At 41.1% G+C, this 24,289-nt stretch overlaps 6 protein-coding genes across 6 annotated transcripts; 3 read left to right on the forward strand and 3 right to left on the reverse strand.

Moving 5' to 3' along the window:
- Positions 1-821: 821 nt before the first annotated feature.
- Positions 822-3,974, reverse strand: BCR41DRAFT_395761 (hypothetical protein; the record flags this gene model as incomplete). Its single annotated transcript, XM_022028752.1, has 1 exon — positions 822-3,974. The coding sequence occupies one exon, from the start codon at positions 3,972-3,974 to the stop codon at positions 822-824; it is 3,153 nt and encodes a 1,050-aa protein (XP_021881870.1).
- A 1,309-nt stretch (positions 3,975-5,283) lies between these two features.
- BCR41DRAFT_352578 (hypothetical protein) lies at positions 5,284-8,337 on the reverse strand. The gene is made up of 6 exons (XM_022023979.1): positions 8,156-8,337; positions 7,836-8,055; positions 7,457-7,699; positions 7,168-7,265; positions 6,768-7,068; positions 5,284-6,644 (listed from the first exon to the last, which is right to left on the reverse strand). The coding sequence occupies exons 1-6, from the start codon at positions 8,258-8,260 to the stop codon at positions 5,347-5,349; spliced, it is 2,265 nt and encodes a 754-aa protein (XP_021881871.1). The 5' UTR covers positions 8,261-8,337; the 3' UTR covers positions 5,284-5,346.
- Positions 8,338-8,932: 595 nt separating this feature from the next.
- On the forward strand, positions 8,933-10,742 carry BCR41DRAFT_352580 (SOR/SNZ family-domain-containing protein). The gene is made up of 4 exons (XM_022023980.1): positions 8,933-9,137; positions 9,385-9,496; positions 9,755-9,861; positions 9,987-10,742. The coding sequence occupies exons 1-4, from the start codon at positions 9,009-9,011 to the stop codon at positions 10,596-10,598; spliced, it is 960 nt and encodes a 319-aa protein (XP_021881872.1). The 5' UTR covers positions 8,933-9,008; the 3' UTR covers positions 10,599-10,742.
- Positions 10,743-10,896: 154 nt separating this feature from the next.
- Positions 10,897-12,420, reverse strand: BCR41DRAFT_395764 (hypothetical protein; the record flags this gene model as incomplete). The annotated part of the gene is made up of 1 exon (XM_022028753.1): positions 10,897-12,420. The coding sequence occupies one exon, from the start codon at positions 12,418-12,420 to the stop codon at positions 10,897-10,899; it is 1,524 nt and encodes a 507-aa protein (XP_021881873.1).
- Positions 12,421-15,790: 3,370 nt separating this feature from the next.
- On the forward strand, positions 15,791-21,392 carry BCR41DRAFT_352582 (periplasmic binding protein-like I). The gene is made up of 12 exons (XM_022023981.1): positions 15,791-16,707; positions 16,966-17,240; positions 17,344-17,493; positions 17,647-17,833; positions 17,970-18,164; positions 18,281-18,322; positions 18,464-18,652; positions 18,799-19,071; positions 19,201-19,459; positions 19,580-19,812; positions 19,962-20,625; positions 20,769-21,392. Exons 1-12 carry the CDS (start codon positions 15,818-15,820, stop codon positions 21,150-21,152), a joined length of 3,741 nt encoding a protein of 1,246 aa, XP_021881874.1. The 5' UTR covers positions 15,791-15,817; the 3' UTR covers positions 21,153-21,392.
- A 350-nt stretch (positions 21,393-21,742) lies between these two features.
- Positions 21,743-23,671, forward strand: BCR41DRAFT_421718 (cytokine-induced anti-apoptosis inhibitor 1, Fe-S biogenesis-domain-containing protein). The gene is made up of 3 exons (XM_022030067.1): positions 21,743-22,118; positions 22,275-22,636; positions 22,980-23,671. The coding sequence occupies exons 1-3, from the start codon at positions 21,950-21,952 to the stop codon at positions 23,550-23,552; spliced, it is 1,104 nt and encodes a 367-aa protein (XP_021881875.1). The 5' UTR covers positions 21,743-21,949; the 3' UTR covers positions 23,553-23,671.
- The last annotated feature ends 618 nt before the right edge of the window (positions 23,672-24,289 follow it).

Here is a 24,289-nt window from a genome sequence, read left to right on the forward strand (position 1 = left end):
TAACAGGTTCACCTACATTCTCGCGCAATAGCCCCGTGGACCTTTTGGCGCTTTTGAAAAATGGAACAGGGGCTGTTGGGAGTGGGGGAGGAGGAGGAGGAGAGGGAGGAGGAGCAGGAACTGAAGGTTCGAACGGTGGGTATCACGCATTCAATCAGAGCAATGGCAATGGTCAGAATCATGGCCATGACTTTAACGGTTATAAAGCTAATTCAAACGGCGGCAGTCATAACCCCCACAGCAACAACAACAGCAGCGGTGTGAGCATGGGTGATCATGGTGTCCCTGCTGCAGTCAAAGCCCCCAAGACCACGAGCATGCAGAACTTTAGTTTTGACGTGGATGCCATGTTTTAAAAGAAAACCGAACAGAAGAGGCAGACCTCATCCTTTTATTTGTCGTTCCTGGTTTGTGTCAACGTCATTTAAAACTTGGGACTTGATGATGGGGAGCTTATCCTCTTCATTTACACTATGGGATTGTATGGATTGTATCCTACATGGAGCATTTGAGGAGGAGAAAAGAAGAAGGATAAACATGAAAAAGTAAGTAACTACAGATAAAAAAAAAAAAAAGTAAAAATGAATAAAGTAAAAAACAGGGCCTGTCTTCTTTCAAGGACGCCATTGTTTTGTTGCCATAAGCATCAAAAAGCAATAAGCAAAACAAAAACAAAAAAAGAAAAAAGAAATAAGAGGACATTTCATTTCAACAAAAAAACAAGGGTAGCGTTTGTCTTTTTTTAAGTGTAAGAAAAAAAAGTTAGATAATTATATCATTCTACATTGTGAAGTGGATGGATTTCTTTTTGTTATTGTTAATCAAAGGACGATTGACAGCAAAGCTGTTTGTATCCAGTGAATTTGGCTTGGGCTCTCAAGCAAGAGCATGAAGAAGCAGAGGAGTGACACCATCAATAGTCCCGAGAGGCCATAGGACTCTGTAAAGGACCAAGCCTCTCCTTCGTCCCAAGTATCGCTTCTGCTATGACTGGAGTGTAACCTGTTACTGTTACTGATAATGTCTCTTCGATCAGCGCTCTTTACGTTGCGCAGAATGGACGTTCCCGGGCACCGTTGGTTCATCAAGGCTTGATGGTACGAGTCCAAGGCCGAGGAGGTGGTCTCGTTTTGAGAAATGGCTCCAATCCGGCGACGCGCATTTTTGATTTTACCAGACCAAGATGACTTCGCAGTATTACCAACGATGAAGTTATAATCATATAGTTGATCGTTGAGTACATGATTGTTGTGGTGCTGACGATATTGAGAATGGTTGGAAGTGGGTATTGCTGATATAAGAGGGTTTTGAAGGATATAATATTGTACGTCCTCTTTTGCGTCGACAGAATGCGTAGTGGCCATATGTCGATACCTTTGTTTGTGTTTATTCCTTTGCAATGTGTGATTCCTCCTTTGCTCTTGTTCTCCTCCTTCTTCTTCTTCTTCTTCTTTTTCTTCTCCTTCTCCTTCTTCCTCCTCTTCAAGACTTTCGCATTCATTATCACTATCGATCTCTGGATCCCCATCGTCTTCAGAGGCCTGAATCGGATGATGATGAGAAGCATTAAGCCCTCCTCTTGTTATACTTGCGGTTGAGGCTGTCCTTGCTTTCATTGAGCTGATGCGTCCACCAAGCTCCAGCTCCTCGAACCGTTTTGTCGAGTATAGATCGGTTTTTAGTGGCGACAAAGGAATCAAGTTGTTGGAAGAGCTTTTTTTTAAAGAGAGTGATTTTGATAACGACTGTCTCCAGGAATTGGAGAGTCCTATCATTGACTTTGCCTTTAATACCCATCCTTCTAGGCCCTCAATAGGCTCGCATGGCGCTGAGAAAGGCTGCTGTTGCTGTTGCTGTTGCTGTTGCTGTTGCTGTTGCTGTTGCTGTTCTTGCTGTTGCAGCTGTTGTAGCCGTGAGATGGTAAAGGCTCTTTGTCTCAATTTCTCTCTATCAAGTGCTTGCTGTTCCTTTTCAGATCGGATCGTCATCACATGGAGACCCAATTTGGAAGGCACCTTTGGCCTTGCACTCAATCCTTTTCTGGCCTCTGACCCGAGCCCAGTCGGCTTGGGTTGCGCCCCTGTGGATGGTCCAGGTGCTCGAGGCATCTCTGCGCGTAGGCGACCGTATTGTGTCACTTCAGCTTGAGTCATAATCATCTTCATCAAGACATATCTGCGAATTGGTTGATGTGAATGTAGGTGGTACGCTGCATGGACATAAAGCCTTGCTAGATCTTTGGAAGAAATGGTCGACAATAGTTGATTAGCCAAGGCGGAGCCAGGCATGAGTGAATGAATAGAATCGTACTGTCGATAACGACGAGGTTGAGATTGAGGCATATGTGACGATGTTTGCAAAGGCTGACATTCCGTATCTGCTGTTGTAGGTGCAGCCACAGCAGGAGCGCCAAGCGATGGTGATGGAGACAACTCAGGAGATAGCGGTGACAAGGTCTTTTGCTTTGTGTTTAAGCTGGCAAGATTATCACAGCGAGTGAGCCAAGGTACTGAAGCTGTGTCATTCTCTGCTCTATTAGACGTTTCTATAACTGCCATAGTGTCCAGCGTAGGTGTTGTAGGAGACACATTATTGCTCCGTGGTGAGACTTGATAAATTACGTCATGACGAGTAAAGGGTTGCGAAGATTCCAACGTATTACTGGGAGCAACGATTTCTGGGGTTAGTGGTGGAGGTGATGGCAATGGTGAAGGTAAGGACTTATTAGGGTACGTAGACGTATTAGTTCCTAGTCCAGGCTCCGGGGAAGTTAGAGATGTACTCAAGGGTGAAAGAAGCCATGGTGGCTGTGAATGAAGGGAGAGAGAGTGCTCTAAGTTTGGTGTATCGGACGAGAACGGAGTTGATGCAAATATTGTAGCAGACACTGGTGAAGGCTCTGGTTGTGGTTGTGAGTGGTGATGATGATGATGGACATAGAGGTGAATAGCAAGACTTGAAGGAGATTCTGGAGACATGGCTGAGTGTGCTGGCGATGGTAATTGTTGTGGCTGTGTATGTATTGTGATTATGTCCTTTCTGTCATATACCGATGGATGCTGCTGCTGGGGCGGCTGAGATAAAGACGCGTCTTCTGGGATTAAGATCGGTGGAGGCAATAAATGCTGTCTTGTGAGCTTTGATGTGATGCCTCTTGATGGAGGCTCTGCACCAAGAGATTCCTTCAGATACATATGGTCTCGTGGAATAGGCGCTGTTGGACTGGTTACAGTTGTAGACGGTTGCTTTTGTTCAATCATGGGGTCATGCAGTGGATGAAACATGGCTTCGAGGTGATTCATATCGGTGCGTGGACAGTGAGGATAATGGCGGTCGTTGTCACTGCCGTCATACTGCTGGTGATAATTGGAATCGTGACGGCGATGAAACGTACTGACGTTAGCGTTGGTAGTGTTGTGACCAAAAGAAGGAAGGGGCGACAGAGGCGAATATCGTTGTGATGAACGGCGATACTCTTGATGTTGGGTAGGCTGTTGCTGACCATCCACCTGTTGTTGCTGGGAATGATGTTTTTGAGATTGATATTCTGGTGCACAATTCTCGTCTGTACTGTAGCGGTATTGTTGATGCACGGGCAGGTTAGCATGACGATGATGATGATGATGATACTTTTGGTTCTGTCGCGAGTACGGCCGCGGTAGCAAGTATTGGTGCTTGTTTAATAGATGAGTTCCTCGTAAACTCTTTCCTAAATGTGTATAGTGCCTCTTATAATCAGGAGTCCTGACCATCTTGACCTCAGAGTCTGTTTGCAGAGCATTGTCCTCTCGTTCGTGTCTTTGATTTCTTTGTTGGCCATTAGTGTGCACTAGGTCTTGGTATTGTTGGTTCGCTTCTGTGTTCTTTTTGTTTTCGGTGCTGGTAATATCACTGTTACTATTGTTGCTGCGGATGTTACCAAGGTAGTTTTGAGCGAAGACGCATCGTGGGATAGGATGATTGACGGACTGCATTGTCTTTCACTATTTCTTTTTTATTATTATTTGTTTTCGTACTGGAGACGTCCTACTCTAGATTAAAAGAGGCTGAAGTATCAGATATCACAGTTGATTAGAGTTCATATGAAAAAAGAAACAAAGATAATAAAAGATATCAAGCAATACCTCAATGACTACTGATGTGTGTAGAGGCGTAGAGGAGCCAAGTAATAGTAGATATTGCGTTAGATGCTAAGGGATTGTGGATACAGATGATTGATTTGTTCGACCTCAAGGAGGTACAAGAAATAAAAGTGAGGGTATATAAAATAAAAAAAAAAAAAAAAAAAAGATATGAACGTTAAAAGTCAAAGGCAAGAATCAGGCTACAGATGAGGGATAGGAACGGTACAGGGGTCAGAGAGCTCTGAGGGCCGGAAATCAGAAGAAAAGGGGCAATAAAGAAAGGAAGGAGGAGGAAGCAAAGGAGCAATGAATTGGAGAAGTAAGAGCTGAGTAAGTGAGTTACAGTCTTGAACCTCAGACTATTCCAGCTTGTGTTTTGCTGTGCTGTTGAAGATAGGATAACGAAAAGAGCGGGGAAAGGAAAAGCAATAAAAAGGAAAGAGAAGGAAGGGAAGAAGAGGAAGAATAGAAAGCAGGTTTGTGGAAATAAAGATTGAAGAGGAGGAGGTCAGTCAACAATTGCAATAGAAAATCAACGCGACGTTAGACTACTGCAGGCAAAGATTTAAATTATAGACAAAGCAAAATGCATTCTTACTTTTTTAATTTTTTTTATCAGCTTCAGTCGTGTCTGAGATAATCCCAAAAAAATTAAATGCATTCGCAAAGTGGTGGCGGGGCATCAAGAGAACAATGATCTTCTATATGAACCAGGGTAGTCGTGTACCGGGCTAGTAATAAAAAAAAAAAAAAAAAAAAAGCAGCGAGAGGATCATGACTTGGATACTGTTGGATAGCGATAGCGCAGGTGCAGGTTCTCCCCTCTCGGCCTCGATTCCAATATCATCGTTCCATACTTCTTTGTATCCATTGGGCGATAGAGACTTGCAGCAGATTACTAAATTAAAACCTGGAATCTGGGATATTGGCTGCAATCGAAACCGCTTCTTTCCTTGTTCACCAAACCTGGTTTCCTTGGTTTCCTTGATTTTGTCCTTTGGGTCCTTTCCTATCAAAATTCCTTTCTATTCCTTAAGCTAAACTTATAGGGACACGCACACAATCTTCTATAACCGTCTTTAGAGTCACTTTTAAAACTGCTTTTATACAACGTGTGCAGGTAAAAACATGAATGGAATAAGCAAAGCTTATATGGGGGGTTTTTTTTATTTATTTTAAACGAGATAAGAGGAGTATCAGGTCAAAAGCAGCTTTTACTTTATTAACTGACATATACTTTAACTTTGTCATCACTGCTCTGACTATTAGGTTTATGAATGTGAGGTGATGGATGATGTAGATCTGGAGAGAGTGAATATGGTTGCTGATAGGCCGGTAATGGTGATGGCACTGTGCCAGGATGGTGTGGTAACGGCATTGATGCGGAGTACTGCTGAGGCATCGGATACTGCTGAGGGGTTGGATACTGCTGATGTTGCCCAGGCATTGAAGGAGGTATAGTGACCTGGGAGTGATGATGAAGATATGTATGCTGTTGATGATCTACAGGAGACATGAGGTGCTGCGGTAACGGTAAAGTATGTTGAGCAGGTGTTGGCATTGGGGTTGGCCACGGAAGCAACGGTGCAGATTGATGGTGGCTCAGTGGAGATGAGTATGGTATTGATACTGGTAGTGGCTGCGGCATTGATGGGATAGGCGGCGATTCCGCTGGGGATTCCCCCACTGCTGGGACTGTAAACTGTTTTGGGCGAGTGACACGCGTGATTTTATGCTTTGGCGGAGGCAGTGGGGGAGCTGTTGAATGGGGCGTTGCAGGCAGAGGCCTGAATTGTGCAGCCGAAGTAGTCTTGTATGGTGGCTGGGCTGGACGTTCGCCTTGCGGGCCCTGAGGTCGCGTATGGGGAGCTGGGACTGTGCTGGCACGCGGTGGGGGGATGTTGTGTGGATTAGGTGGGTATATTGGCGATGAAGAATACTCTCCAGAAACAGCAGGGTGTGGTTGAAAATGAAGAGTCGGATCAGGATATGAAATGGATGGGTGATTGTAATGCGGAGCTGCAGTAATGTGGCTATAATGTGCAGCGCTGATATAAGTCGAGGAGTCTTCATATATTGTTGGGGCTGGTCCTATACTGCTATGGTTCTCAATGATTGCATGAGCTGTCTGGACCCTCTGAGGAGGTTGTGAAGGGGATGTTGATCCTGCGGAAGCAGATGTGTCAACTGATGCCAGACGCTCTTGTGATCCTGTGGGGACACCGTTAGCTAAAAGTGGAGGGAAGTAAGTCGTTTCTGATTCCTGGAAAGGAGATGTCAATGGAGTTGGTGGTAAAGGACGATCCAGAGTCTGGGTAGGGACAGAGGGGACGGGTGACAGATATGTACTTCCGCTCGAGCTACTTATTGTCGATTCCGAGAGATCGGCCGCAGGAGCTATAGGCAGAGGACGAGGGGGTAGCTTCAGAGTTGTGTTCTTCAGCTCCTGAGCTACTTCCAAAGCTTCTGTTAGCACATGATCAATCGCTTCATGCCTAAGAATTTTTGCAAGATCGAGTGCTATTTTAAGTCATGATTTACGATTGAATCGCAGTATGTCAGTCCGCTGATTTTTTTTTTTTTTTTTTTTTTTAAGGAGCATCTTCATTACTAACAGTACTATTTTTTCTAGCAATATCAGACCTGACTCTCCATTCTTATTCCTGGCGAAGAGCTCGCTGTCGCTGGTAATTGGATGTGTTCGAAACCATGTGAGCAAGTGTCGAACAATCTCTCTTACTAATGTTCTCTGGCCCTGAATGACAGCTAAATGTAACATATCGTGTCCTTCCTTTGTTGCTCTTCGTATAATGTCCAGACTCTCTGTTGAGATTTGATCATGTTCATTGCAGAGCATGTATAAAACACCTAGTGCCAAGTGCTCTGACCGTGTTACATTGGGAGGCTGCTCCAACTTCAGCAAAGTCAACGTCTTTTGTCTGGACTACATCATAGCGTTGTATTAATTGAGAATTTGTCAGTAAGAATGACGACGTGTAGCATATGTTGTAGGTATAGAAGGCCTAAGTATAAAATGTCTTACTGTTTTATTTGCCTCCAAGTCCAATGTACTCGTAAGGTTTGTCAGGATCAATTGACGATGGAGTTCAATGATATTATGCAGCAGCTCAGTTTCGGAATCTAGATTTATGAATATCCAAACATGAGCAACCGGGGAAAAAAAAATACACAGAGGCTCGGCTGCGCTTTGCCACCGAAAAGAGAGCAAAGTAATACAAACCACACAGCTTGTGTACTGCGTATTCGGATCCTATTTTAAACAGTCTTCATGTTGGCGGCGATGCCATGTTTGATTATTTCTATTTCCTTACCTTCAACAGCAGTCATCTCAAATGTAGTGTCCATATCCTCTTCGCCTTTTGCACCAGCACAGATTAACGAGACAGACAGATTCAACTCCTTGCATGGATGTATGCCCTTGTTCATTGCTAACCAGTCAAGAAGATTAGGCGACGTAAATTCCATCTCTGTGTTTTTGTGGATCCGAGGAGTGATCACCTTTGACTTGACGCTGTCACCCAGCTGTGGACACTCAAAGACAACTTCTATACCCTCTGGAAATTATAGTTGTTGACACCCAACATAAAGAAAAAAATAGAGGGTAAATAGGTGATGAGAATGGTTCCTAAACTTCACGCCTGCACAAGAGCAAAAAAAAAAAAATAAAAAGTAAAGGAGAGTTCATCCAACCTCTAAAGTTGACACCGGTTAATATGATATGACTTCCACCTCTAGCAGGTATCAGACGCTGAGAGATTTCGCCTAATAGCAACGGAAAATGGCCCTGGTCAGCCCATGCATCTCTGGGATGTTGAGCTGTGGTACTCAATTGTTGATCATGATTATCTAGGGCTGTATTGGTGTGATGATGCATCAATTGAGGGTTGCCGGGCGCATTTTGCTTATGTTGCTGTTTGTAATAATATTAAGATTGTCCAGTAAGAAGAGTGAACAGTTTAAATCAATAGGTCAACTTGGTTTCTCAAAGGATTTGGTTGTTGTACTCTTACTGAGTCAAGTGAAGGATCTCCTGGAGTATCGAGTGTGAGATGCATGGTATTGTGTACGAGAGAATTGGTGTCTTGTGAATCTGACATGTGAAATGCAAGTTGCATTCAGCAAGCAGACAAAAAAGTGATTGAGATGGAAGAAGAGAGGAAAGGGAGCTGAATAGAGATGAGAGAGAGTGAGGAGCAAACTTTGGGAAATATAATGCAATGCCCTGCTCACAGATTGTTGTCTATTATCAGCAAAGGCGATCAAATTAACCCAAAAATTCAGATTGAATGCAGGCATGTGGAACCAAAAAAAAGTCCAGGCTCTTTTTTTTTATTGCATTGCCATGGCCATGGATCGATGACTACGCGATCTGATGTAGTGCGGGTACTCTAACCTTTAGTTTCCGGAACGACAATGGCGCATCAGGGACATTCGATATAGTCTTTCATTGCAATAGCTTATCATTAATAGAGTCTGTATTTAGAAATAAATGTTGACCATGGTTTTTGCTGCTTTGGTCCTAGTTGGCTTCAACAGCTTACAGAGCAGTTAAGACCCAGAATCTGGATTGGGATATGACTAACGAAAAAGGAAAGTGCCACCGTTGAACAGGTGGCTTTTCCCTTGACTATTATCCAATCAACATACGAGATCAAGATTCGCTCGTTCGCTTTTTTTTCCCACTTCTCCTACCTGTTGCTTCTCTTTTTGATGAGGATGTGTCGCATTTATTTCACTTGACACTTTGACTTCCCTATTTAATATTTGGACCTTGTTTTTCTTTTTTTTTTTTTTTCCCTCTCTTCTTTTCTCTCTTCAACACACACTCTTCTCTTATTTTCCTTGTTTCAAATATCATCCGCTATGACCTTCGCTACCCCCACTAACTTGGTTCCTGCTCAGGAGAACGGCTCTTCTGCTGTTGACAACACCTCCGAGGTGCCTGAAGTCGCTTCCTTCCACGTCAAGGCTGGTCTTGCTCAAATGCTCAAGGTAAGGGCATTATAGATTAAGACTATTACTGTTATCATCGTTATCATTCATTTTGGAAGAAATCAATCAAGTCAAAGGAAGGAAAAAAAAAAAAAAAAAAGATGCACCAGTCAACATCAGTGCACAAAAGCAGAAAAAAAAAAAAAAAAAATCAAAACAAATCAAAACAAAGAACTTGGAAATAATGTTGTTCATTCGACTGATCAACTCATTTTATAATGTCTCTTCATTGCTACTCATGCATTAGGGAGGTGTGATCATGGATGTCATTAACGTCGAGCAGGCTCTTATTGCCGAGGCTGCTGGCGCCTGCGCTGTCATGGCCTTGGAGCGTGTCCCTGCTGATATTCGCAAGAACGGTATGTATACATACTTTCGATTTGATTTTGAGGGGACTTTGTTCTGACCTGAGCCACTATTCTGGGAAAAAAACAAATAAAAAAGCTTTACCATGTTGACTCATGGTATCACCTACTAGGATGATACACACCACACACAATATGCAGCTCTGGCGGAACTCTAATGAGATTAAAGAAACTCTTTACGCCCTACTTTTCCACGCTTTTGACTCATCAATCTTTTTTATCCACTGTTTGAATATCGTCGGATCTTTATAGGCGGTGTTGCCCGTATGTCTGATCCTCGCATGATCCGTGAGATCATTGACGCTGTCTCCATCCCTGTCATGGCCAAGGTCCGAATTGGACACTTTGTTGAGGCTCAGGTATGTAGTACATAACGACGCAGCACAGAAAGAGAGAGTAGATGATTGTTGTGATCCTTCAATTTCAATAGATCAAGTGGATACTCAATGTCCTTGTTTTTCTTATACTTCCACTTCCCAAACAGATTATCGAGTCCCTTGGAGTTGACTACATTGATGAATCAGAGGTTTTGACCCCTGCCGACGAATCCAACCATATCAACAAGCATGACTTCAAGGTTCCCTTTGTCTGCGGTGCCAAGAACCTTGGTGAGGCTCTTCGCCGCATCAATGAGGGTGCTGGTATGATCCGCACCAAGGGTGAGGCTGGCACTGGTAATGTTGTTGAGGCTGTCCGCCACTGCCGTACCGTCAAGGCTGAGATCCGCAAGGCCCAGTTGATGGATGATGCTGAGCTTTTCACCTATGCCAAGGAGATCCAAGCTCCCTATCACTTGCTTAAGGAGACTGCCAAGTTGGGTCGTTTGCCTGTTGTCAACTTTGCTGCTGGTGGTGTTGCCACCCCCGCTGATGCTGCCTTGATGATGCAGCTTGGATGCGACGGTGTCTTTGTTGGATCTGGTATCTTCAAGTCAGGTGACCCAGCCAAGCGTGCTCGTGCTATTGTTCAGGCTGTTACTCACTACAAAGACCCCAAGGTCCTTGCTGAGGTCTCTGAGGATTTGGGTGAGGCCATGGTTGGCATCAACATTTCAGACATCCCTGAGGACCAGCTTTACGCCAAGCGTGGCTGGTAAAAAAACAACAACCGAACCTTTTAGGCCTCCACTGTTAAAAGTTGTATTCTTTACATTTTTCCTACCCCCTTCCATTGCGATATGTAAATTCTTGTTTTTTATTTATTTTTTTAGACATCCATTAAAAAATTGTATTCGTATCAATTTGATTTATCATTACAATGTTTCTTCTGCAATGTCTGCTATTGATTGTGGACAGTTTCAGCTTTTCAAAGATTGTCGATATTGTACATGTGCATGAAGTTTATAGGATGAGTCAGAGAACATGTTTTGTGCAGATTGAAATGGTGCGCAAGCTTTACTCATCCGTGACATCGTGAACCCAAGTGCGACTCACGGGGATGCGAAGGGCCATCTTATTGTATGAAAGCTTTCTCCAGAACGAATCTTTACTGTTTTTCTTTTGGACCAGCACAACTTGATCGCCCAATTTCAGTTCCGGGTCAACGACAGTCTCCAACTCGTCTGCAGCCTTATTCACAATTCCAGCTAGTTGCAAATATTTCTTTCCCCATTTTTGGTTTAACAATTTTGCGCCATGATCTTGAACCTCGATCAAAAGGTGGTCGTGGTCTTGACTAATGAGCATGTTATTGATTGCAAATGTCGAAACATTCTTATAGTTGCCCCTTGGGGTAGAGATTGAAGGTAATGATGTTGAAGTTGATAGCGACGAGGTCTTGTCATTATCGTTGTCAATGTCGTTATTATTATTCCAATACACATCATTATCCTGTACAAAAGTCCCAATGTTGCCACTTTCTTCCGTATCACCCCATTTGTGATGATCACTTGGCTTGTCTGAGTGAAAGAGACCCAAACGAATGCTGACTCTATCAAGTTGTCTCTCATTCTCGGGGAAGACCCAGTGGAACCACTCTTGGTTGGGTCTTGCCCTTTGGATCTCCCATTCAGAACCCAGCAGATCCAATGCAGGTGTAGAGCTATAGATCCCTGATGCTGCTTGTTTCTGAGCACGTTTCAAAATTTTGTCCAAATCCCTGTTGGCCAACATAGCGGGCATTGCATAGGTTATCGACGAAATCGTTCCCCCGAGGAAGAGGATGGGCAAGAGAATGAAAAGGATTCCGCCTGTTAATAATAATAACGCCCCACCATAGACGCCTCCAATAACGACGGGAATAAAGAGGACGGTGGCAAAGGGCGCTCCGAACATCAATATGACCGGTACAGCCACGACCACAGCAGAAATGATCATCACTTTGAACATAAACCGAATGGGTCTCCTTGGTGGCCTCGGAGGCCTCGGCATATTGTAGTTGTTGTAGTTGTTGTAGTTGTTGTAGTTGTTGTAGTTGTTATATGATGATCTCTGTCGAATCTGTTGTTTTAGTCCATGGTGTTGTTGTCGAAATGTTAGCAGCGAACGGCGACAAGATAAAAATATGTGTGTAGGAGGTATTGTTGTTACGAATTGGCGAGGTTTGGTCCACTGTATGAGGCCTCTCTTAGCCGTTACATGGCGTGGGAAAAAGCTTTGACATGTTTCGAACAAGTTGGTAGGCCTTCTGATAGATGATAACAGTAATAGCGATGATGATGGTGGTAGTGGTAACAATGCTGGTGTTGTAAAGCAGCTATAGCACTGGTTTAAAAGAGGTGGTTTTGTAGCACTATGTCTGATAGCTGGTCCTCCTTCTGTTACTGCTCCCATTCCTATCCCTACGCAAGAAAACGTATGATTATTTCTATAGATTAATCTATTCCGGATAGATGTTTGGCCAATAGGTGTGCATAAGACGCTGTTTTTTGGACGGATAGTCCTGAGAATCCTTGTTAGGCTGCTATCGCCAAATGGCATGGTTATGCACTGCAGACGCTGTTGAAGATACGGAGTTCTTTACGGAGAGCTTTTTTTTTTTTTTTTTTTTTTTTTTTTTTTTTGTTTTGGTCGAAGTAAGGCAGGTTAAAAAAAAGAGTAGAAAGTAGAAGGTGCGGAAAAGAGTGATGCCGGATGTGGCTTGTGGGTATACACAAATTACGATAGAAGTTTGTCTGCCCAATTGCCCAATGGGAGTAATGCTTGTTAAGGCGTTGGAAAAACGCAACGCGCGTGATAATAGATCTCAACAGTCCAGATTCCCATCATCATTGAGGCCTCGTGTAAGATATACAGCTCTTTGATCCTTTCCTCCAATGCTCATCCTGCATGACAAATCCAATCAAATGTTCTAGTGTAGAGTAAGGAGTAGGGTGCATTGACAAAAAAGAAAAGAAGGGAGGAAGGGGGGGATGAGGACTAAATTAGATGCCGCTCCAGAGCAGATGCGCCCCTCATTTTGGACTAACATCTCTTTTTTATTATCCATTGCCACTCAGCCCAGGAACAAACCACAGCATGCACTAACGCTCAGAAAGTTCTCGCTCAATTACAGTATCATCGAAATTATTCATTGTCGTGTATCCCTTATTTTTTTATTTTTTTATTTTTTCATCTTGCCTTTTTTTTTTTTTTTTTTTTCTTCATTCTTCTCCCTTCACAACATGTTCTCTCCTTTTTTTTTATTTCTTAAAATAACAAGAGGTTCCGGTTACTTGGCTGGATTTACTTCTTTATAGCTCCAAACTCCAGACTATTAAAATTTGAGGCGTATAGCTTTTTTTTATATCCTATTGGTTGTTCCTTCGATATGCCCTACATACCTTTGGACTTCAGGGTTTTATTTTTTCTCTTGCCAATTTAATTTAAGTTGATTCGTTTATTTTTTTAATGCCATACTACTTTATGCCTTTTCTTCTTCTTCTTCTTCTTCTTCATCATCTTCTTTTGCAACACTTCTTTTAATAGTATCGTAGAGGTTCCCTCAGCATCATATGCCTTTTTAAAGAAATATATCTCAAATTGGCCTTTTCCGGTTATGATTCTAAAGCGTTCGAGACTTGCAGAAAGTTAGAGCGACTTTCAACGGCTGAGCAACAACAACGTGGATAACAGAGCACAAAAAAAAAAAAAGAAAGAAAGAAAGAAAAAAGAAAAGAAAAGAAGGTAAGGAGATCATCTTTTATTTATGTATTCTACGGCAATGGGATGGTAGATAGTGTATAAGAGAAGGAAGCTAAATGAAGGGATTGACAAGGGAAGAGGTCGCTTGCTTTGTTTGTTGAGCAAAAGGTCCTTCTCTCCATACCTCAGTCGTCCCTGCTAGCCATGTGCTCCTTGGGGATCGAGGGATAAAATAGTTATTTCGAGGAGAGTCGATCTTTCTCCTCCTTCAATGATATGATCGCAATTCCTTAAGAACTACAGCCCCTCTTCCATCCATGTCGTCCATGTTCTTTTTTTTTTTTATTTTTTTATTTTTTTTTATTTTATTATTTTTTTTATATTGCCCATGCATACAACATGGCTCCTTCTCCTTTTTTTTTTTTTTTTTTTTTTTTTTCTGAAGGAATCTGACTATCCTGTTTGTGGCACTTTCATTTGCATAACCATTATTATGTAAAAGAAGGGGCACCAGAAAAAAAGAACATCATCTAGGCATCTAGACTTATTACGTTGCCCCTTCCCTTCCTTCGCTCTGTTTCCCAATATCTACTCACGTTTCACTACTACAAAGAGTCCATGTTGCTCTTAAACAATAACGTGATTTCAGTAACCAGCAACATAAATTCTACATTTGCCAATCCTCCTTTGAATACGTAAACATTCTATGGGTACAGTTGCGAGTACGAGAGTATAAGAGAGAGAGAGAGAGTAATGTGGCTCGGAAAAAAGAAAAAGAGAAAGAAGAGGATACCAAAGAGACAGCCCCATTCCGCATGATTGACGACCTTGGAATGGAGAATGGATAAATAGAGTATTACATACAAAAAAGGCGTTATTTTTAGGTTGCAGCAATGATATAAAACTCCATTTGTGCGCGTAAAAGGCCGGGCTGAAGGAATACGATCGAGTGGTATGCTTAGGGAAAAGACATGGTCGCGAGCATATGCAACTGTATTTTAGTGATTGGTTCTTAGCCCCGTTTCGTAATGGATAAGACGAAGCGGTCAATGCTAAAGGATAAAAAAAAAAAAAGACAATAAGCACATATAAAAAAAAAGGAAAAGGAAAGAGGAAAAAAAAAAAAAAAAAAAAAAAAGAAATCTCATCTCATCCCATAATGGTGTTGCTTGTGATCATTTTATTACAACGCAATTAGTTCTTCCCTTTTGTTCACGGAAAGCATTACTGCTTCTCAACTGGAGCTCTCCATAGTGTCCATAGTTTTGCCAGGTTTCTTTTAAAGAAGCGGATTATATTTCATCTGTTCAATTGCCGATGCAAGTAACCTATCATCCCATGTCTTAACCACCATCTTCCATCTCTTACCCGTGCGCAAGTGTTATTGCGAAGCAAAAGCTATTCATTTCTATCCAGATTTTTTTTTTGATTGAGTCCATCTTCTGGCTCCCTATTGATTGATTGTGTATGCACCCTTGTTTTGTTCTCATGTTTTTTTATTGATTGTTTGTTTTTTTATTTTGAGCCTTTCTCTTTTTTCCTCTATCCTCAATCCATTTAGTTGCTCCCGTTCCTCCTTATTTTGATTGTTTCTAGCTGTCTTTATTCGACGTAAAGGATCATTATAGTGTCAATGTGTTATGCATCTATATCAATAGTGAGTATTATATCCTTGCGGGGTCGTTTTTTTTTTTTTTTTTTTTTTTTTGCTGCTGACACAACAAACAAGAGCAACAATAATAAAAAAAACCACAAAAAAAAAAAAAAAAAAAAAAAGAAAAAAAAGAAAAAGTAAAGCATGTCTCTTTGTACTCTTTTCTTACTAACATATCCTTCTCTTCGTCTCTTTCTATTCTCCTTCTGTTCTTTCCCTTTCTTCCTCTCCTCTCTATCTTTTTTATTCATGTACTCTGATGTGACTTTAATTCCACCGTCTTGATTGTTTTTGTCTATTTCTACTTCTAATTCTCTTCTTTATGATTGTAATGCCACAAACCTTTTTTTTTTTTTGCTTCGGCGCTTGTTTACTATAACTGCCTTTCTTATTACTTATTAGCTTGGAAAATACCCTAGAACAAATACATCCAACTCATAATATCACTCATTTGATCTGCAAAAAAAAAAAAAAAAAAAAAAAAAAAACGTTTGTTACACATACAAAACGCCAACTCGAACACGGACCAACTCTCACTTCTCAAACCCTAATTTATATTTTGTATTTTATATTTTATATCCTGTCTCCTATACATACGCCATGAAGTTCCTTTGGACACAGACATGCACACAAATGCGGACAAAGGCACAGACTCTACAAAAGAGGCATTCCACCACTATCGCTACTTGCCTCATGGTAGCCTCATTCTTAGCCGGCAGCCTTCATTGTTGTGCATCCGCACAGTCAACTTATACCCCTTCCGACTCTTGGCATACCTCGACAACTCACCCAACCGCGTCTTTGTCACACCAGGGAAATCGTCTCACAGACCGGAGAATTAACAATGCTCTTCAGGTACCAACAGCAGCAGAGACACGTTTGAATCAGTATCATCAACAACATCAACATCGACATCGACATCACCGACTACACCGACAACAACAAAAAGCTCCTACTTCCACTTCAACCGATTCTTCCTCTCACTCTTTAATGACAGCTCATGATGATAATGATAAGCACCTTTTAACGATAATGAAACATTCAAAACCACCCCTCCCAGAACGAATATTACGACTACAGAAACGTCAAACACATAGTACTCCCGTACACATGAAGCATTTACCTTCTCCCTCTTCTCCCTCTTCGTCTCTGCCGCCATCGTCTCCATTGCCCTCACTATTACCAACATCTAGTCCGTCTGCACCTCAACCTTTGATCGCCATCCTTCCATTACCATCACAGGGTTCTTCATCAGGGCCTGACCCATCTTCTACGGCATCACAGCCTCAGAAACCAATCTCATTGATATCTTCTCAAAATGGGGCGAATGCGTCGCAGATTAATTTTCCTTATACCCCTGCCACAGGAGCCAGGAACGAGTTGACACTGACACCTAATGTGACATCGGTAGAAGGATTAGTCGAAATTCGAATCGGAGTCATCCTACCGTACTCCTTGCCCAGCAACCTTACACAGCAGTTAACTTATAGGTGGGAATGCCAAGGATATATATATATATATATATATAAAAAGGAGAAAAAGTGATTTAATGAGGAATGTTGAATAGGCAGGAAAATACAGATCCTACTGCTTAAAAAAAAGACGTTAAACGCGTCATTGCCTTTTAAGATGGGGTTTCCTGCGGCAGTATTAATAGATATAATTTCCTAATTTGAGATGTCTATCCTTTTTTATTTTATTTTATTTTATTTTATTTTATTTCTTCTTTACTGCTTCAAACTCAATAGTGGGACATCAGCCATCCGACTGGCTGCAAGTGAGATCAATGCGAATCAGTTAATCCCTGGTGCTTATGTGACACTTGTTCTCAAGGACTCGTTCAATGGACGTGATCCCGAGAACTCGGGGGCTTCTCAGGCCATCTTTTCGACTGTATCGTTGCTTCAGGCCAATGGAGGTGTTTCAGCCGTGATTGGTGATGTAAGCAGCGCGCTTTCGATGCAATCAGCTCTCTTGACAAGTCGGTTGTCAATCCCACAGTGCTCCTATTCTGCAGGGTCCAGTAGGTGTCTTTATTTGTTTTATATTTTATTTCGTTTCCCTATTTTTATATTTTATTATTATTATAATAATTACTAACATCGAGTGTCATTGGGTATATCTAGCACAACTTTCAAACAAGGATGATTATGATTATTTCTTTCGGACTATCCCTACAGAGCTGATGTTTGGCAAGGTGATGATTGATTTTGTTGCCAGTCGTGGGTGGAAAACAATTGCAGTGTTATATACTGGAGATTCTCTTGGTGTTGGAAGTAAGGATAGTTTAGCTGATGTTGGTGTCTTTTATTCCGAGTCAACATTTGACACTTTTTTTTTTTTTTTTTTTTTTTGACTTACGCATTCTTTCTTTCTTTCTTTCTTTTTTTTTTTTTTTTTTTCCTCTCTCTCTCTTTCTTGTTCTAAAGTAATGGACAATATTGTATTACAGGCAGCTCAGAAAAATATCACTGTTGGGTTCAAGCAAGCATTCTGGGAGTCGGGTACGTCCTTGGATATTGATGCTACATTAAATTCTGTCAAGGAGTCTGGGCAACGGATTATCCTAGTGGCAGCAGTGAACGAGCCCCAGATCCGATTGATGATTGAAGCTGTGTAGGCAATTTTTTTTTTTTCTGTAACCATTCTATCATGGCGACCCTTCTATTCCAAGTCATTTAAGCCTTGCTACTTTTCATGCACTAATTTTTATTTTATTTTTATTTTTATTTTTATTTTTATATTTGAACAGCAACAAAGGCCTGGTGTCAAAAAATTATGTCTGGCTTACGATCAATCAAATTGCAGAACCAATGTTGGAGGAGAATTCAGGATTGAAGCCATCGGATCTGAATGGGTTGTTTATGTTTGATAATCTGCTAAAGTTAAATGGCTATGAACCCTACGAGAGGTTCTTAGACAAGTGGGCAGCTCTTGACCCGTCGCAGTAAGGAACCAAAGAAAAAAAAAAAAAAAAAAAAGGAAAAAAATCATCTTAACAGCTCTTCTTTTTTCTTGCAATTATTCTAATTGGGGAAAAAATTACTTCAAAATGTAAACTAGATATCCTTATGCTGGTCAACGGGATATTTCTAGCAATGAGCCGTAAGTCTTGTTGCTTATCCTTTTTTATTTTTTTTTTTCCTTCTTCTTTATTATTGTTGAAAGTTTGGAGGCTTACTTTTTATTTTATTTTATTTTATTTTATTTTATTTTATTTCCTTTGCGTGCCATACTTGCTTAAAGTCAAGCTTATTCATGCATGATGGTCATAGCGAGCGCGTTCGCAAAAGTAACCAAAGGCAACACGACAGCATTGCAGGCGTTGGCTGCAGGAAGGAAAGGATATCATTTGAAACCATTGGAGATGAACACCAATTATACAGGACCTGGTGGGCCCATGGTCTTTGATGTAAATGGCGACATGGTTTATGCGTAAGTCATGGCAAAAAAAAAAAAAAAAAAAAAAAAAAAAGAAAGCTCTAGCATCATTTATAGCCACAATCCCTCGGCTAATACTTTTTTTTTTTTTTTTTTTTTTTTTTTTTTTGCTTATGGGGTTTATTGGGGACTCGAAAAAGGAACTTCATCCTATACAACTTTCAAAATGGGAAGGTAGTGCCGATCGGAACATCGTATTCTGGTGTTTTCAATTTGACGTCGCCACCCATGTTCTTTGATGGGTCACACAAGACACCTGCAGATTTAGCGCCACTTCTTGTCTTGAATCCCAAATTTGGGTCACCGATCGGGATTGTCATCATCGCAGTGGCTGGAGTGAGTATCCTGTTTTCGCTTTTGACCATGCTCATTGTAGTTGTTCATAGGAATGCACAAGTTATCAAAGCATCTAGGTAAAGAGGGAAAAAAAAAAAAAAAAAAAAAAAAAGGTCTTTATATATTTATTTCTTTTATAGAGCTCTGCAATATTTGCGCTTACTAATTTAGACGTGATCACATCTTTATCCTATCTGGGACTTTAGTCCTCTGTTCTGCTGTTTAGAACTATGTGGGTTTATTATACTGTATGTTGCCACGATCATTGGTTTGGACATCCCAACAGAGTTTTTGTGCATGGCGCGGCCCCTTGCATTGAATTTGGGGCTTGTGTTGGTGGTGAGTAACATTGTGGCGAAGAACTTTCGGATTTACAGGATCTTTCATAATATCTATGTGACCAAACGCGTCATCAAGGATTCACATCTGCTCAAGATCGTCGGCACTATTATGATGGGCAACTTGGTAAATTAAAATTGACTTTTCTTTTTATTTTTTTATTTTCTTTTTATTTTTTTGTTTGCTAAGTTTTATTTATTTATTTATTTAATTTTTTAATACACGTCCAATGTGTTAATTTAATAGATTATTATCATTTCTTGGTTCATAAAGTCACCACCAACGCTGGAGCAGATCGCCATGCCAGATTTCACCTCGTATTGGTCATGCGATAATACGAGTGGGGGGAGTGTTCCATTCTTTGTCCTTTTGTTTGTGTATAACGGTGTATTACTTTTGATCGCGACTTACTTGGCTTATATGAACCGGAATGTTGCAACCAACTATAACGAATGTCGACAAATTGCGTTTGTCGTGTAGTAAGTAAAGCCCTTTTCATTTTTTTTTTTTTTAAGCAATGCTAAAAAAACAAAACAAAGCAAAGAAATAAGGAAAAAAAGTAATGTTTTGAAATACTTATTGACAACTTTTGTATCTTTTATTTTTTATTTTTTATTATTTTGAACAGCAATATTCTGTTGTCTGGATGCTTAGCTTTGCCTACAGTGTTTTTACCACGATCACAATTCCTGATAAAGTTCTTTCTGTCGACAGGGGTATTCCTGTTTGGCACTACATTTTCACTCTTATTCTTGTTTCTGCCCAAGCTCTGGGAATTGTATTCACAAATCGAGCGAACGCAGCAACAGCAAAGGCAAAACAACTGTAGCTCGGCTGTCCATGGAGAGCGATCCACTCATATGGGGCTAGGTCCAGGCTTGAGTCCGGGTTCAGTTTTAGAGTCAAGGAGTGCTGAGAATTTTATCTATAACATGGCATCTACATGGATGAATAGTTCCAGCAACATTGGAGTCCTCGGTCCTAGTGCTTCGAGCGACATGATGCTTGGTAGTACAGGTGCAGGAGGAGGAGACCATTCGAGCTATGGGAATGGAAACGGAGCAAGGAGTAGCACATATTTATCCTACGGACGAAAGGGCAGTGCAGCAAGCTTGGAAGACTATAAGGGAGGAGGAGGAGAAGATGATGGTAATACGCTCAAGGAGATGCATATGGGATATATGGGTGTCAAGTTTCAGAGCCGGTTCTGGCCCCTATCCTTCATATCCAATTGGCGGATGGGGCGCATTGTTCTATATCCCACCGGGCGATACTTTACATGCTTTGAATTGGTAAGCTCTTTTTTCTTTCTTTCTTTCTTTCTTTTTTTTTTTTTTTTTTTTTTGAAATTATGTATTTCATATATAGCAAAGATATGAACCCATTCGATGGCTAACATTTCATTTTTCTTTTTCTTTTTCTGTTCACAATGTAGGGAAAGCCAGAGACTGGCAGGACGTATACCTATACTTCAGTTTGTATCCACTCCAGGGAACCAGGTGAATATATATTGGTGGTGATGGGAACTCGTCGCTACGATTTTTTGCTTCAAGTTCGAGATGAAGAAAGGTTGATGTATTGGTACAATCTGTTTGACAGCTACCCGAGACCACGTCAGGGCAGCAATGGGAATATCAACACGATTGCGTACTCTAGTTCGCATGACATGAGAAGTATTATGCTCCCGCTTGGGGATCTATCGATGGCTAATCTGGCTGCTGCTGCTAATGCAGCCACTGCCAACGCTGCAACAGAAAGTGGCAATGCTAGTGGCATTGCTAGTGGTAATGCTACCGCGGCTGTTGTTGAGTCACAATAACCATTTGAACTGTTTAGTTAGGAACAGACACCGAAGCAGGTTCTTCGTAGAAATGGTGGTGGCAGCGATAGCAGCAATTGCAGCAGCGGCAGCAGGCAGTACCAGTAGACTAGAAACTATCATTGAAGAGCATTTCTTTTTGCATTCGCCCTCACACGTTTATCACAGTAGCAGAGGGTCAAAAGATCTAAAGAATGTAGATTGATAGATTGATCATTAAAAGGAGGAAAAAAGGGTTTGGCGCGCAGTTGATCTGAGAGCTTTAAATTGACGCGTGTATGGGAAGAGATGGGTTACATTTATATTTTTTTTCATAGATTGAATGTTTATCAGCCTGATTCAGCCCTATTGAGCTTAGACCAATCAAAACGGGCAATTGTCACAATTGTATTTCCGAAAGGGTGGCTTGCCAGTCCAACTAATGGACGGGCATATGAATGAGGGTAAAAAGGCAGTTAAAGGCTTGTTGGAGACACAGCAGGGTTGAGTGTAGATTTGTGATTTGGATCAACTGACTCAAAGAGAGAACTGACAAATCCATTTTCATTTTTTCCACATTGTTTGTTCGGGCATCAAGATAAACTCGAATCTTTTTTCTTCAACAAAGGACTCTTTAGCTGCGGATAGCATACAACTCCTCCCCTTTTACTCTCTTTTTTATCTTTCTCTCTTGTCTGTCTCCCATAAAAGCTTCTTTTCTTTCTCTTTCCCATTACACATTTCTCACTTTTCCATTTTCCATTCTATTCCATTCCATTCCATTCCATTCCATTCCATTCCATTCAATCATATACCAAATGGCTCCAGTCGCAACTCCCGCACTCGTCACTCAGGGACAGAAGGTTTTGCTCGTCGGCACTGCCTCTGCCTCTGCTGCTGACCTCACCGACGCACGCAACGCTATCGTCGCTTCTGTTGGAACTCAAGGATCCGTTACCTTTGAACAGCTCGACCGACTTGCTTCCAGTAAGTTGCTTTTTCTTTCTTGTTCTATACTTGCTTATTCTTTTCTAATGTGTATCCATTCACTGCATTGCATAATTACTCTTGCTTGAGGAAAAAGTCAATAGGATCTAAAAACTAACTTTTTTTATTTATTTCTTTTTTACTTTTTTTTAAAAGTTGCTCTTCCTGCTTCGACTTATAATACGATTGTTACGGGCGCGGTGGCTCCATCGGCCTATCAGCACTCGGATGCAGTGCTTGCGGCTTTAGCAAAGACGCTTTTGCCAGGAGGAGGATTGGCATTGACTGAGCCTGTATTATCATCATCAGCATCAACAACAGTGCAGCAACCGGCGCTCAATCAAGCTTTGGCACGCTCTGCGGGGGATCTTGTGTCTGCACTCAAGATCTCTGGATTTGTTGAAATCACGACTGTGAACCAGCGCAAGGCTACTTTGGAGGAGATTCAAGCTTTGCTCCAGGCCTGGAACGTTCAGGCAGATGCCTCTGCCCTGGAAGGCCAGATCGAGTTTGTTGAGGTAAATAATCATAATGAAATGATACAAAATACAGAGCGTTGGGTCTTTTTTTTTTTTTTTTTTTTGTTATTGTTATAAGAGATGTTTACAGATTGTATAATAATATGAAATACAAAAAAGAAACTTTTGTGGAAAAAAAAAAAAAAAAAAATTCAAGAGCAGCTGATTACAAAAAAGTTCGGATCTCGTTTTCTTTTTCTGGGTTTGACTAATTATCGCAATGCTGTATGTGTATACTGATACCATCTGTTTTTGTCTATTTTTTTCCGATCTTTCTTTTTTGTATTTTGTGTTTGGTCCATTGTATCATTTTATCATTTTACGTTTTTTTTTTGCATTACAGATTTCCGCCAAAAAGCCCGCCTATGAGCTCGGTGCTACTGCTGCATTGCCCTGGGCTAAAAAGCGTGCTACCAATGCCAGCCCTGTTGCCAAACCAAAGCCTGCTCCCAAAGTCAACAAGGCTGCTGTCTGGACCATCTCTGCCAATGATGACGAGGATGCAGAGCTTGAGGATGAGGATGCGTTGTTGGACGAATCGGATCTGATCAAGCCAACGATGGAACAACTCGCTGCCCCTGAATGTGGACCCAACAGTGTAAAGAAAAAGAAGTGCAAGAACTGTACCTGTGGTATGGAGTCAGAGGGTGAGGATGCTGTTGAGACAAAGACAACTTTGTCTTCAGGACCTGTGCCTGATGATGCGATTGTGGCCTCAAAGAGCAACCGATGGAAGGAATCTGCCATTACTGAAGTTGTTCCTAAGGCCCTGCAACCCAAGTCATCATGTGGTAACTGTTATCTTGGAGATGCATTCCGTTGCGGATCATGTCCCTATCTTGGTATGCCTGCATTCCAACCAGGAGAAAAGGTTCAACTGGGTGGAAGCATGCTCAAGGATGACATTGACTTTTAAATACTTTTTCTTCTTTTTATTCCGTTTTGGCATCTCCTTTGTCTCTCCTACCTCCTGTCTATCCCCTCTATCCCTTGAGAGTTTGTAGTCGCATATTTGTTATATAATTCACTTTTTTTTTTTTTTTTTTCTTTTAACCACTCTTCACTTGTACGAATAACAAAAAAAAAAAACATTCATGTATGTGTAATATCATGTTATTTACTTATTTATTTATTTTATCCGCGTGATTATTTTTTTTTTCTTTAAACAAATAAAATAAAGTAAAAATTAAAAAATTAAATATTAAAAATAAAATATGTTTTACATTTTAATGGTTTGACAGACTGTTATTTATTTATTGGGGAATATTGGATCATTGCCAGATCAATCAAAGCCGAAATATCCAATGACGGATTTAAAGTGTAAAAAGGATTGTTACACATTCACTTTTCTGCCCACGGGGGAAGGAAAAAAAGACTTTTGCATGGTTTACATGGTTTACATGGTTTACATGGTTAACATGTCCTTTGTTTTTTTTTTTTTTTTTTTTCCCCTTTGTCCTCTGTCCTTTGTGCTTTGTGCTTTGTGCATTAGCCATAGCCCTTTTGCCCAAAACACCATTTGTTTCATTCAATACGACTTTTGGGGAACAGGTCAGTCACAATAGTATTTTCCCAACAACTACATGTACAAACAACCCCTCCACAAGCCAACAAAGCATGATGTATCTGTTTATAAAAGGATATAGGGACAGA

Source organism: Lobosporangium transversale, assembly GCF_002105155.1.
Source record: "Lobosporangium transversale strain NRRL 3116 chromosome Unknown BCR41scaffold_16, whole genome shotgun sequence".
Lineage (NCBI taxonomy): Eukaryota > Fungi > Mortierellomycota > Mortierellomycetes > Mortierellales > Mortierellaceae > Lobosporangium > Lobosporangium transversale.